The sequence below is a fragment of the Doryrhamphus excisus genome, chromosome 4, assembly GCF_030265055.1.
Source record: "Doryrhamphus excisus isolate RoL2022-K1 chromosome 4, RoL_Dexc_1.0, whole genome shotgun sequence".
In the NCBI taxonomy this organism is placed as follows: Eukaryota; Metazoa; Chordata; class Actinopteri; order Syngnathiformes; family Syngnathidae; genus Doryrhamphus; species Doryrhamphus excisus.
The window spans coordinates 12,630,001-12,644,091 of record NC_080469.1 but is presented as its reverse complement, the minus strand read 5'-3'; the positions used below and the strand labels follow the sequence as shown (position 1 = coordinate 12,644,091).

At 40.1% G+C, this 14,091-nt stretch overlaps 1 protein-coding gene and 1 non-coding gene across 10 annotated transcripts in view; both read left to right on the top strand.

The window, feature by feature from the left end:
• Nucleotides 1-206: 206 nt before the first annotated feature.
• trnai-aau (transfer RNA isoleucine (anticodon AAU)) lies at nucleotides 207-280 on the top strand. The gene has a single exon. It is a non-coding gene; the product is annotated as a tRNA-Ile (tRNA).
• A 245-nt stretch (nucleotides 281-525) lies between these two features.
• The window catches only part of LOC131127638 (multiple C2 and transmembrane domain-containing protein 1-like), a 100,923-nt gene continuing 87,357 nt past the window's right edge, over nucleotides 526-14,091 (top strand). For 8 of the 9 annotated variants that reach the window (XR_009129539.1, XR_009129537.1, XR_009129538.1 and 5 more), the window contains exon 1: nucleotides 9,981-10,580. Coding sequence is in view for 4 of the 9 variants with exons in the window: in XM_058069713.1 (XP_057925696.1) it covers nucleotides 10,047-10,580 (534 nt within the window). In the remaining 5 variants the exon portion in view is untranslated. Of the gene's footprint in view, nucleotides 590-9,980; nucleotides 10,581-14,091 lie in introns of those variants that run through there. The other variant, XR_009129541.1, reaches the window with a different exon arrangement.

Genomic DNA, 14,091 nt, shown 5'->3' with positions numbered 1-14,091 from the left:
AATATAGGCCGATTTTTTCCTGGTAGTGTCTGTCTTGATTGGGTACCATGCTACTTGTAGCATGCTTCTTGCTCTGCCATTGCAGACCACTATCCACGTGACACATTCATACAAATTAGTTATGTTTATTGTCAGCTATCAATGGCGAAGGATATACATTCAACATTTACACATATATATTTAAAATTCTTCGTATTGCTCCACATGGCCGGTTAGCTCAGTTGGTTAGAGCGTGGTGCTAATAACGCCAAGGTCGCGGGTTCGATCCCCGTACGGGCCATTGCTATTTTCCTACTTTTTTTATATAAAATAAATATTCATCCTGTAAATAAAATATTTGCGCCACTGATTTATATTGTAGATCGGAGTGCCCATTACGTCGATGGCGAGCTTCCGTTAGATGGCCATGGTAGTTTGGGTCTGTAAATGTCATATGACACCAGTCAGCTGACATTAACATTTCCTCCTGATTCGCTCTTGCTCCCCGCTGCGTTTGAACTTCAAACCGCGTGTAGCTTCAAACCTTAAAAGCGACACATGGGTATGCTTTCATCTTCATTACTCTGGTTACGAAGAAACTAACTCAGCGGTAAGATGCCTTTATCTCTAACAAAAGTTATCCTTTCACTTGTACACAGCGGCTAGTTATGTAGAAATATGATGGCTTTGCTCTGTGTCATGAACGCCACTATCGAATTGGTGTTTTATACACTTCCGGTTCTATAATTTGTTGTACAATTATTGTACAATAATTTTAAAATCCTTTATATCAATGATGTTTGATAGCAACTGCTAACTGGACGTAACACATCAACCTAAATGTCTTAATGGACGCTACGTAGCTACTTTGACTAACATACGGGTACTCAGGTAGGTTATGTACACAACTACTGAGGAATTATGTGTGGTTATCTTTATTGCCATATTGAATACAATTATGATATCACCTTTTTAGATTACCTGTAAACTGTGAATGTGAAATACAGTAAACCTCGGATATATCGGATTCAATTGTTCCCACTGGTTTTGTCCGATATAAGCGAAATCCGTTATATGCGTATACCGGAAAATGTCCGTTTTACGCATATATCGGATTTATATCCGGTATATGCGTAAATCGGATTTTATCCGTTATAAAAAGGCACTTCTTTGACTATGTTTCCAATGTACCTGGACGCGCAGGCAACGCTGCAAACGCTGCAAATGACGTCGTATAGCGGCCTGTCACCATTCGGCGAATCGGAGCGCCACGATGCGGCCATCTGATATATGCGAGGGAAATTTAATGGAAATGCATTGGAACGGGACTGGAGATTTTGTCCGAAATAGGCGAAATCCGTTATAAAAAATCCGATATATGCAATGAATTTTATTGGAAATGCATTACAGAAAAATTGGTTCTTTTTTATCTGTCCGTTGTGAGCGAATTTCCGATATATCCGAGTCCAATATATCCGAGGTTTACTGTACTAATCATTCATTTACAGGAGTATTTCAAAGTGGTTAGATTTATTGATGTATATGTGTGTGTTATAGAAAGAGGTAGATCATTTCTGCTCTTATTTTGCACTGATACACTGTCATTTTTTATATTTATTTATATGTGTATTTGTACCTTATACTTTTTAATTCTGGCACCAACACACCAGGACAAATACCTTGTGTTGTGGTCGATCATTCGGAGCGCCCCTAATTTTAACAGTGACACATACTTTAAAAAGTACTGTGTGCATTGATTGACTGAGAGCAGTATGGTGTATAAGTAAACAGTTGAATACAAACGATGACATCCTAAATGTCAATCTACTTCCAGACGTTTCCTCCCCACCTTACTTTTTACTATTTACAGCCATCATCAATTATGCATCTCCCTTCTAGCCCTGCTTATACCAACCCTATTCAACGTACATTTAAGTAGAGTGATGGATGGATGCTCTATGTCACGATGGGCTCAGAGGAGGTGCAGTAACTCATGTGCTCTCATTTAGTGATAGAGGGAGGCTTTTGTCTCCTCATTCGCAGTCTGCACTTGCAAACAAACTGCAGAGGAGCTGACAGGAAGTGAGGGAAAGCATGAGCTCGGACGCCGAATCTCATAGGAAAATATGGTCGGAGTGTTGAGATGCAGTGCTGAGTTAATACTGTGTTTCTTTCCTGTTGTTTCTGGATATGGTTGTTGACAGGTCGTCACCGTCACTTGTCACCCGCCTTTGGAGGCCCCGTGTGTTGAACCAGCTGCTTTTCCTAATGAAGGTTTCTCTTCCCACTGAGGACATTTGTTTATCCAACCTGCCAGACTGCGGTGGTGCCAGCCTCTAACATGGCTTTTTGAGCATACAGTTGACAGCTAATTTAGATTCTACCTTGTTCTTTGCTGCAGCATCCTTGACTCCTTTGCTATCGGATACACATTTTCGTCAGCTGAGTCACAACTACAAAAAGTGTGATGAACACTGCTACACACACGCATATGCCTTTTTGTACGAGTCAATACGAAGAAATGAGTAATAAGAATGATGACTGCCATACACTGGAAACACATATTGCATGTATTTAAGTGTAATGGCCCGAAGACAGCTGGGATAGACTCCATCATGCTATTGTTGTTACAGCTCTTATAGTGGATGTCATTTAGATTAGATTAGATTAGATTAGATTCAACTTTATTGTTATTGCTCATGTCACTGGTACAGGGCAACAAAATGCAGTTAGCATCCAACCAGAAGTGCAATTTTATAAGCACCTTAGTAGTAAGTAAATGTAGAAAAAAAATGGACAGATCTATGTAAAAAACTATAACAGGCTATGACTATAATACAGTGAGGATATATACAGGGATATAAATGACTATAATATGGCTATTGTAGATTATACAGATTATAAACAGTATGGGTGTGACAATATATAATAACAGTAATATGTACAGTATTGCAATGAAGTGACTAGAGTTGCAGATTATATAAATTATAAACGGTATGATCTATGAATGCAACAAGATATTACAGTAATATGTACAATAGTGCAATATGTACAATAGTGCAATGAAGTGATGGGGGGGGGGGGCATAGATCAGGGTGGGGATGTAAGTAGTGGAAGGGTGGGCAATGGGGGGCAGAGTTCAACAAGGAGACAGCTGTTGGGAAAAAGCTGTTCCTGAACCTGGTGGTTCTTGTCCGTACGCTCCTTAGAAACTACAATTTAGATTTTTAATAGTTTGATGGACACCATGCAAAATAACGGAGGGAAAGGTCAGCCGTCAAACTCAGATATTCCAGTTAAGGTCAGCGCTGACATATTGAAATGTTATCCTTTCTTGGACAATGCCATAATTCACAGTCTGTGTGGGAATTCAGTGTGATGATCTATTGATCACTCCTGACAGTGGCGTCCAATCAAACATCAGATATTGCTAATGTGTATGTCTAACTGTGCTGTGTTTAATTGGATACATTACAGTTACTACCACTGTAGTGTAAGCTCAGCTTCCCCAAATAAAATAACCAATAATCACATTAATAATCACATAATAGGTTAATAAGGTTAGTATGTATTCTCATAAAAAAAAACTGCTTCTTGTAATGCAGTTTTCCCTCGTTTATCGCAGAGTATAGCATCTTTGCATACGTTCTGTAACAAACTCCACTGTTGAATGGTGTCAGCTGCACCTGACCTTTAACCCGTCTCCTTTTTCTGCTGAGGCGAGCTCTTCAAGCACCACTCCCCAGGTCAATCGAAGCGTTGACTAATAGCAGGAATCTGCTTTCTCTCTCTTTTTCAATCATCTTTATGGCCCATGCTGGAGTGCCTGGCTCCCTCCAAAGCCCTGATGCTTCCATCACCATGATTTACCAGCCTACACACGCATACAGGAGAAGGAAACAAGAATCAATGCAACCATGTGTTGTTCAGGTGTTTTCTCGTTATTTCTAGTTCCTCCATTATCTAATGTGACGGAGAACCTGCGTGACATACATTATACAGCTGTTAGTGTCACCTTGTGAAGAAACAATGCAAAACAACCTAAAAATGAAGATGGAAAAAGAACAAGTGCAAAGCAGCAATAAAAGTTGTTTACGAGCGGACCTTTACATCCCCACGTGATTTCATTTCACATCTCATTTGCTGCTACTGCGCTTGATACAATTAATGTATTTAATACGGTAGGTGATGTAAATTACATATCACCTTCCAAAAAAAAAAAAAATCATAAATTTGTCCAGCCAGCGAGTTAATGAAGAAATGCCTTATTTCCATGCCTCATTCAGAAAGGAGATGCTGCACCATGATTATGAATAAATCTGACAAAAAACAGTCTAAAGAGGCTGGGAATTCTTCATGATCCCTTTGGGAATTCTGCTTTTCTTTTGTCTGCAAATGTTGAGGAAAGCTTGAGAGTTTTTAGATACAGGCCGTTGTACAGCTACACCGTCATTTTCATAAAAACGTATCATTATGGTATTCATGAATGTGCAAGGATGTTCCAAGTGTATCACATGACTTAAGTATAAATAGTAATGCACGATGACTGAGAAAATTTGTAAATTGTGGTTTCCTTTTCACGATGGGTTGTAGGTAAAATAACATACATCATAACCCTACTATGCTGACGGGATGAGTAAATGCAACAAAATATTCGGATTTGTGGCCATTGGTCGTGGTTCACACCTTTGTGTTGTGATGCGAATTGACTTACCACTCAATGTGGTATACAGAATGCACGGACAGAGGGATGATGAACCAGCGATTTTGTTTGGTCTAGAGACAGTACCACTAAGGAGAAGACAGTAAGCCGAACTGGAAGTAGCAGAGATGAGGATGCTGAGGCTCTCATTGGGAGTGACCAGGATGGATAGGATCAGGAATTAGTACATCAGAGGGACATTATATGGTAGAGGCGAGACTGTATATTGGTAGATGGTTGCTGGGTTTAGAGCTGCCAGGTAGGAGGCCTAGAGCAGGGGTCTCAAACTCAATTTACTTGGGGGCCACTGGAGCTAGGGTCTGGGCGAGACTGGGCCGCATCAGGTTTTCCAAAAAAAAAAAAACGCATTTATTAAAAACAGAAAAATGAATAAACTTTGCTTTGGTTTTGATTTTCTACAAGAAAAGCTCTGATAAAACATTCCACTGTTCTCAAATATCTTAATTTTTATTTTTCTGCACAAAATAAGATGAAAAATAAATAAACAAATCAAGAATAAAGAAAATCAATCAATCAGTAATAAATAAATAAATATAATAATAATAATAAAACGGCAAATAATAAAAACTTAAGAAACCACATATAGTTGGTGGGTAGACAAATTATTTTTTTCAGATTAAAATTAACAAAGCATTATTAGAGCCCTGTAGACGTGACAAAACACGACTATAGTCACATTTATACTTTTTTATTTACAACATATTGCGCAACTGCAGGGTCTTGAGACACATGCTAACTCGCAAACTAGAGAGCTAGCGACCTAAACGGTAGCCTTCAAGTTATTTCCTTTAAACTTAAATAGCCAAAAACTTACCACTTCCACACGGATAGGGAGTTTAGTACCTATTAACAGTTATTTAACCTTTAACATGAACATTAATCAAACGTAATAATTTTTTCTGGGTACATGATACCATACAGCATCCATATCAAACTTGCGCGGGCCGCACTAACATTAAACTTACATATCAAGGTGGGGGCCTCAAACTAGTGTCCTGCGGGCCACATCATCCACACAATTCCAACCTCTGTAAATAGGGATGAGTTCACTAGCTGCTCTCAGTACATCTAATGTACACAGTCCTGATGTAATGAGCATGTGCCGGTCAACATCAAGCTCATTTCACTCGGGGTGTGTGTGTGTCGGTGAGGTGTCAGACATCATGACACACACTGCAAGAGCAACCAGACAAGATGCTGCCCATGCAATGTCTTCACTAGAGCAGCATTAATCAAGTACAACTTGTGAAAACAAACTCATCACGATTCATCACTAATAATACTGGTATTTTTCTTGCAGGAGGAGCTAGATATATGGATATATTTCATTAGCGGATTCACAATGAGGAGATGAAGACACTCAGGTACTATAGGTGCTTCCATAGTAATGAAAATAGATGTGATCATGTCTACTATTAGTGTCATACACTGTATAATTAAAGGCAGTCTATTCACATCTGAAGAATGTCATTTGAACCAGTAATGAGCGTGTGATGTCAATTTGAGCTGATGAAGCAGAGTATTCACTTTTGACTGAGCTTGTTGCTTCAACACAAGCAGAACTAATGAGCACTGAGGGACTTGCGTTATTTTTCAAATGATGACAGCCTTTAATCGTGTTAATTGGCTATTTACTGTGCTTTGTGAGACATAGTTGCATTTGCTGCTATATTGCACAAGAATAACCTAGAGCTGACTGCTCTTTTATGAAGTCTTCTTTCCTGGTGCTCCTGTAGCTCTGTATTAGTTCTCTGAGTACACATAACACATCATTGGTGGATTTTCTTATTTCTTATATTAAAATATGAATGTTGAGTCAGAGAGACTTTGCCCCAACCACTGCATCATTCTATCAACCACAATCATATCAACTTGAAGTGTATCTATGTGTCATACATGATGTTCTCAAGGGAAAAGGGTCATGCTCTGCTTCAAAATGTCACAGTATATGTTTGAATTCATCTTTTCCCTCAATGAGCCGTAGTTCCCCAGTGCCAACAGCACTCATGCAGGCCCAGATCATAAGGCAAGATACATGCGTGACTGTAGACAATACAGTCAAACCAAGTTGAATTTCTAGAACTCACTTTTGTGGGACACAATGTTCTTTTATCAGGGGGATAAGTGCTGTTGTGGTACTACAACTATCGAGTGTCAACAGGAAGTAATGCATGAGTAATAAAGCTCACATGGACACATGGAGACAGGGTTTCCGCCATGCAATGCGAAAGCTCAGACGGAACAACTTTGAGTTGTTTTTGGCGAAACTGTCACTTTTTTGAAATATTTTTGTACAAAATGCAAAGATATAGTATATAGCATTTATTTATCATAACAGTGGACCTCGGGATGCTCCAATAGATTGGCGACCAATCAGTATCAGTGTATATAAAATCAAAAAATTCTGGGCTCATGAAAAAAATTACGTTGCTGCCGCCCCCTTTACTAATTTTCTTAGTAATTACATAATTTTTGGGCCCCCTGACAGTCAAGGGACCTTGGAATTGTTCTAACTTTCCCCTTCTATGCAGCACCCCTGGCCAATAACAATAATACAAATGTATAATTAATCCATGTGATCTGTATCGGCTGATTTCAGTTCTGGAATCGGATCGGTATCGGAATCCTGTATCGAAAACCCTGATGGAACCATCCCAAAGTGTAACTATTCATAGTATTCACTCAAATTGCCACAGTGAAGGTTTCATTTAAACAAGGCTGACCTTGCATTTAACTACCGTGTGTGTTCTGTTGTCCGCATGGTGGAGTTTAATTAAATGTAGTTACACTCAATAGAGGAACACTTTGTGTGTGAGAGACTGTGTGTGTGTGTGTGTGTACAGTATTGTGTGATCATTCACACAATGATCGGCTATCAGGGGAAGCAGGGACATTAGAAAGGAAGAACCTGGACACCGCAGGTTCATCAGTTAGCCTTCTCCAATAGAAAAGTCAATGTTCAAATCGTAATGTGACGTAATGCCATGGCTCCCCAGTCATTACTTCAATCAGCAACATCTAAGTATCTAGGTATCTGTTATATGTTCAATAGACTTCAACTTCCATCATCCCTCAGTGATGACAAGGTCAGGTTGCTATGAGCATTACATAAGGAAAATGGAGATGCCAACTGCAAACGGGTCCTTGAGTCTGGCTTTTCTCGAGGTGTAAGATTTATTAAGTCAGTTTGCAGAGAATTTTTTCAGCTACGACCTGTGCACGGACATGTGTGCTGAGTTGAAAGAAATGTTCGTTCTTTAATAACATCCACTGAATGTATCTATGCGGGGAAAGTGTTAATTAGGAGCTATGAACCAGCAGGCTGGCACTATCAGACACACTGCAGTGCAGCGTCTAAAAAGAGAAAGCGCTGCCCCTGTGCACTGTGTGGGTGTGGGTGAGAGCTTTCACTAAAACTTGACCTATTTGAAGAGAGGATCATATCCAGACATAGAACAGCGCAGAACTGCTGTGTCGATGTGAGAAGAGAATACATTTGAAGAGAACTCCGCACTGAAAAAAATTGTGCCTCGTTGTCCAAAAGGTTAAGAACCCCTGCTCTTGACAGACTGCTTACATTAGTGAAATATCCTGGTGTATTTTGTAAATGAAACTCTTTATGCGTGCAAAGATGTCAGAGTCCAGTGCAGTGTTCTTTTTAAATTTAACCAGATGACTTAACAGATGACTGTGACCATCAAGACAAGATGGCCGGTGTGAGTCCCCACTGGGTCAGCAGTTTAAAAGGGTATTTAAAGGGTATCCTGAGCCTGACACACCACCTCAGAATTGCTTTAATGTGGCCCTGGGTAAATGTATAGTCATAATAGAAATGCCGCTTTGGGTCATAAAGTGCAGGTTTAACTGCTTGCATGGCTTTAGAGTGCTTCCTGAGCATACTCGAGGAACTCTCTTATTGGGGAGCTTAGGTCATGTTGAGCTGCATCATGAGCACAGAGCCTGGGTATGTTGAGCCACTGTTGCACTCTTAAACACAGCTAAACAGCACAAGTACCAAAATAAACAATGTAGGCTAAGAGGCACAGCTGAAGATGCACAACAGGGTGCAAAATTAAATAGAAGCTGAACAAAAAAACACAGCCAAGAGTGATGTACCAATACTTGATACTTTGTTGTAAAATCTGATCACTTCCTGGTGAGTGTGGGTATACAATGTTTATATGTGCCCTGTGATTGGCAGTGATCGGCATCAGGTTTTCAAAAAAATAAAAATAAATACACATATACGAACTTTTTCAGTGCTTTGGTTCTGATTTTCTACAATAAAAGCTCTGATAAAACATTCCACTGTTCTCAATATCTTAATTTTTATTTTTCTGCACAAAATAAGATGAAAAATAAATAAACAAATCAAGAATAAAGAAAATCAATCAATCAGTAATAAATAAATATAATAATAATAAAACGGCAAATAATAAAAACTTAAGAAACCACATATAGTTGGTGGGTAGACAAATTATTTTTTTCAGATTAAAATTAACAAAGCATTATTAGAGCCCTGTAGACATGACAAAACACAGCTATAGTCACATTTATACTTTTTTTTATTTACAACTGCAGGGTCCTGAGACACATGCTAACTCGCAAACTAGAGAGCTAGCGACCAAAACGGTAGCCTTCAAGTTATTTCCTTTAAACTTAAATAGCCAAAAACTTACCACTTCCACACGGATAGGGAGGATAACTATTAACAGTTATTTAACCTTTAACATGAACATTAATCAAACGTAATAATTTTTTCTGGGTACATGATACCATACAGCATCCATATCAAACTTGCACGGGCCGCACTAACATTAAACTTTCATATCAAGTCGGGGGCCTCAAACTAGTGTCCTGTGGGCCACAAACGTGGAGTTTGAGACCACTGGGATAGGATGACACAAATGTTAGCAACACCATGGCTATATTTGCCACAATGCTAACATTACACTCATAAAGAGAATATGGAGCTGACTGATGGGGAGTTGGCAGGGCCCCAGGCTTTATTTAAAATGTGTAGTCTAAATATGTATGTCTAGTTTTGAACCCACTTTCATTCTTGAGTACCTTGATGTACAAAACAAGTTTTCTAACGTAACTTTTACATAAGGTTTGCTGTTACAATGCAGTACGTTTATTACAGGTTGCATAATGTGGTGCATATAAAGAGAGCGGTGCCTATATCGTATACAGTATGCAATGTACACGCCAACTATCATGATCATCATCGTCATCATCTTCCTCGTGTGTTGGTCTTAACCGGATCAGCATTGAAGTCCACGCACGCACGCACGCGCACACACACTGTTACTTCAGGCTGGTTGGATGCTGCTCAGGCACCATGGATCCAATTTCTGCCAAGGATGAAGGCAGCACCTCCAGGGGACAAGAGTCCTACCAGCGGAGAATGTGGAAGACTTTCCAGGAGAAAACCAAGCCGTGGCTCAGTCCCAAACTGGGCTCGGAGCGTCGCGGTAGCGGAGGAGCGGAGGGCACGAAGAAGGAATCCGGATTGTGGATGTTTAAGAGGAAAAAGAAACACTTGGATCGAGTGTTCTCATCCTCCCAGCCCAATCTACGCTGCTCCTCTCCTGTGTCTTTTGGGACCGGGGACAAGTGTGGAGGAGGACGCGGCGACGCTGTGGCGGGGACCAGCAGCGGTGCGGAGGGGCAGCATTTCGGCTCGGCATCTGGGACCACGGGGAGCAAGCCTGAGCTGACGGGCCACGGAAGCCCCAAGCTCCACGTCTCGCAGCTGATCGCTTCCCAGCACAAGAGCTCCTCGTTGGGCTCGGCGTGTTTCGAAAAGCTGGTGGTGGATCCGGTCGTGGCTGTGGAGGAAGAAGAGCAGCCTGGGAATAAGCCAAGTGATAGCGTAAGTACATATCCATACTTCTGTCAAACGCCATGCATATGCTGTTTGAGCGGTAACCACTCATAAGGGAGTGGGCTGCATTTGACCTGGATATACAGTTACACCTTTCAAGATGATGCAGGGTGCACACCGCTGCCTTTGCATGTTGCATGGGCCTGCAACGTGACACTGACTCCCTTTTAGCTACATGAAAGAACCAAAATGCAAGATACATGTGTTGCAGTGCTGAAAACTACGAACACCATAATATTACATAAAATGTGGATGCTGAGAGATGCTGAAAACTGAGCTAAAATGGCAAATAAATGGATTGGGGCTACTATTGCTGCTGCATAATAAATCACAACACATCATAGCAGCCCCCCTATATGCTGTGAAAGTGTTCTAGTGGTTCTGTGTAGTATGGCAGAATGAATAATATAAAAAATGCACAGTTGCATAATTCATTCATTCATTTTCTAGCGCTTTTTCCTCACGAGGGTCGCAGGGGGGTGCTGGAGCCTATCCAAGCTGTCTTCGGGCGAGAGGCGGGGTACATCCTGGACTGGTCGCCAGCCAATCACAGGGCACATATAGACAAACAACCATTCACACTCACATTCATACCTATGGACAATTTGGAGTCGCCAATTAACCTAGCATGTTTTTGTGCATACATGGGGAGAACATGCAAACTCCACACAGAGATGGCTGAGGGTGGAATTGAACCCTGGTCTCTTAGCTGTGAGGTCTGCGCACTAACCACTAGGCCGCCTTGCCGCCTAGTTGCATAATAAAATAGAGTATTATATAAAATATATAGGCACTAACTACTAATAAATGATAAAGTAAGATGATTGATGATCACATTTTTTTAAAGCTGTGACAGTGCTTCATATAGCTGTGGTGCATTCAAGGCCCACAGAACAAACGGCGACATTTCACCGCCTGGCAAAAATTCAGTGAAGCATAAAGGCCCATTTTTTGGGGTCATATATACCAAATGTACATTCATCCATCCATTTTTTTTATACCATTTGTCCTCATTGGTGTCATGGTTAAACTAGATTAGTTTTTATTTTCATTGAGTTACATTAAGCTGACAAATTACAGCAAAATAGCATAAAGACAACGACTACACTGTTTGAATGGAGATCTGCTGTTGTAATAAAATACATTTAAAATTTAAAAGTCATATAAATACATCACAAATAGCTCCAGTAGACAAAAATTGCAGACTGTACAGGCGTACCTATTGAAGTGTCCGCTGAGAGTATAAATAATGCTCACTGTAGCCCGCATTCCATATGGCGCAATGCCAATTTACACTAATTCATATTCATGGCCGCTTTTTCTTGATACTGTCAGAAAGGTATTGATTTAACATACATTATGTTTGCTCTTGTGGTTGTAGTTTGTAGTGGTGCACTAACTCCATTGTATTACTGCAATCAAAATATTACGAGATTGTTGTATAAAAAAAAATCCTGTGCCTGTAATCACCAGGCTAGTTGCTTTGGTCGTTTTAGATTTGATCTGTTATCACAGTTAGGTTTTTATATCATTTAAATGTTCAGCACCATCCGGAGAGCTGTTCAAAAGTGATTGAACAATTAAGTACACTTGTGTCTCTCTACTGGAGTTGGAGGGCTCCAAAGATCTCCTATTAAATCTCTCAGACCAGAGCACTCAATTGAAGAGTGCTTCACTCACACTGAACTTGTTGCAGCGTCATTACTACTCATGCCAGTTGACTTTAATAATACATAGTGCTCTCACTGCATGGCTTGCATTTTTTTTTCTATTACGTATTTGTATTTCCATTTTATATTTAATTTAAGCGAAGAATAAGAAGATATGATGTGGGAACAGAGAGGGAGAGAGTGAATTGATTTCAATGGTGAGAGAAGATTAAGGTCAGTTAAAATGAGGTGAGATGAAGGGTTGAATAAGCTCTCACTTTAGATTTTATATGGGACATATTTGAGAAAGGGCTAGCTGTATTTTATTTTCAAACTGTGGTACGAGTACTGCTGGTGGTACATGGACTCCGCCTAGTGGTAATTAGGAACACCAGAGATTTATTCTTTTTTTTTCACCTTCATCAAGCTTAGCATTGACTTAAAGCAGGGGTCTCAAACACGCGGCCCACTAGTTTGAGGCCCCCGCCTTGATATGAAAGTTTAATGTTAGTGCGGCCCGCGCAAGTTTGATATGGATGCTGTATGGTATCATGTACCCAGAAAAAATTATTACGTTTGATTAATGTTCATGTTAAAGGTTAAATAACTGTTCATAGTTATCCTCCCTATCCATGTGGAAGTGGTAAGTTTTTGGCTATTTAAGTTTAAAGGAAATAACTTGAAGGCTACCGTTTAGGTCGCTAGCTCTCTAGTTTGCGAGTTAGCATGTGTCTCAAGACCCTGCAGTTGCGCAATATGTTGTAAATAAAAAAAGTATAAATGTGACTATAGTCGTGTTTTGTCATGTCTACAGGGCTCTAATAATGCTTTGTTAATTTTAATCTGAAAAATAATTTGTCTACCCACCAACTATATGTGGTTTCTGAAGTTTTTATTATTTGCCGTTTTATTAGCTAACCTGCGACCCTGAACAGGATAAAATGCAGAAAAGGAATGAATGAATTTATAGCAACAAATCAAACCTTGTATTACATTAGAATGCATTGATAATCACAACAGACACTACATCATGTGAAAATGGTGTACATTTGCATGTAAATATTTATACCTGCTTAGTGATTAAATATGGGCATGTGTTCTCCTGCACGCCTACCAATCTTAATGTGTAATCCCACAAGGATTATGGGACTGTGATTAGCAAAACTCATCGCCGATGTGCAGCCGACCATGCACATGGGAGCTATAGAGATCAGCGACACCGGTGAGCAAGGCATTCACATCCAGAGAGCATTGTACGAATCTCCCATGATTTGTTTGGCTGTCAAATTGGAGGGAATTTGGGGATATCAAAGTAGTTCAGAGGGGGGGGACGTGGCCGATGGAATAGTCTTGCTAGTACCTTCTAGATCAGGGGTCTCAAACTCAATTTACTTGGGGGCCACTGGAGCTTGGGCCTGGGCGAGACTGGGTCGCATCAGGTTTTCCAAAAAAAAAAAACAAATGCATTTATTAAAAACAGAAAAATTAATAAACTTTGCTTTGGTTTCGATTTTCTACAAGAAAAGCTCTGACCTCTGACATTAACCAAACGTAAAAAAAATTTCTGGGTACATGATACCATACAACATCCATATCAAACTTGCGCGGGCAATTAACTAACATTAAACTTTCATATCAAGGCGGGGGCCTCAAACTAGTGTCCTGCGGGCCACATTTGGCCCGCGGGCCACATGTTTGAGACCCCTGTTCTAGATCCTGCTAGTATCGAAGATAAACATATATAAATATTTGTGTAAATGAATGTAATCTTACCAGATTACTCTGGCACCACCGAGTTCCCAAGCCGCTGCTTTTTTCTTTATATCTTGATATTCTTTTTTTAGTGATAG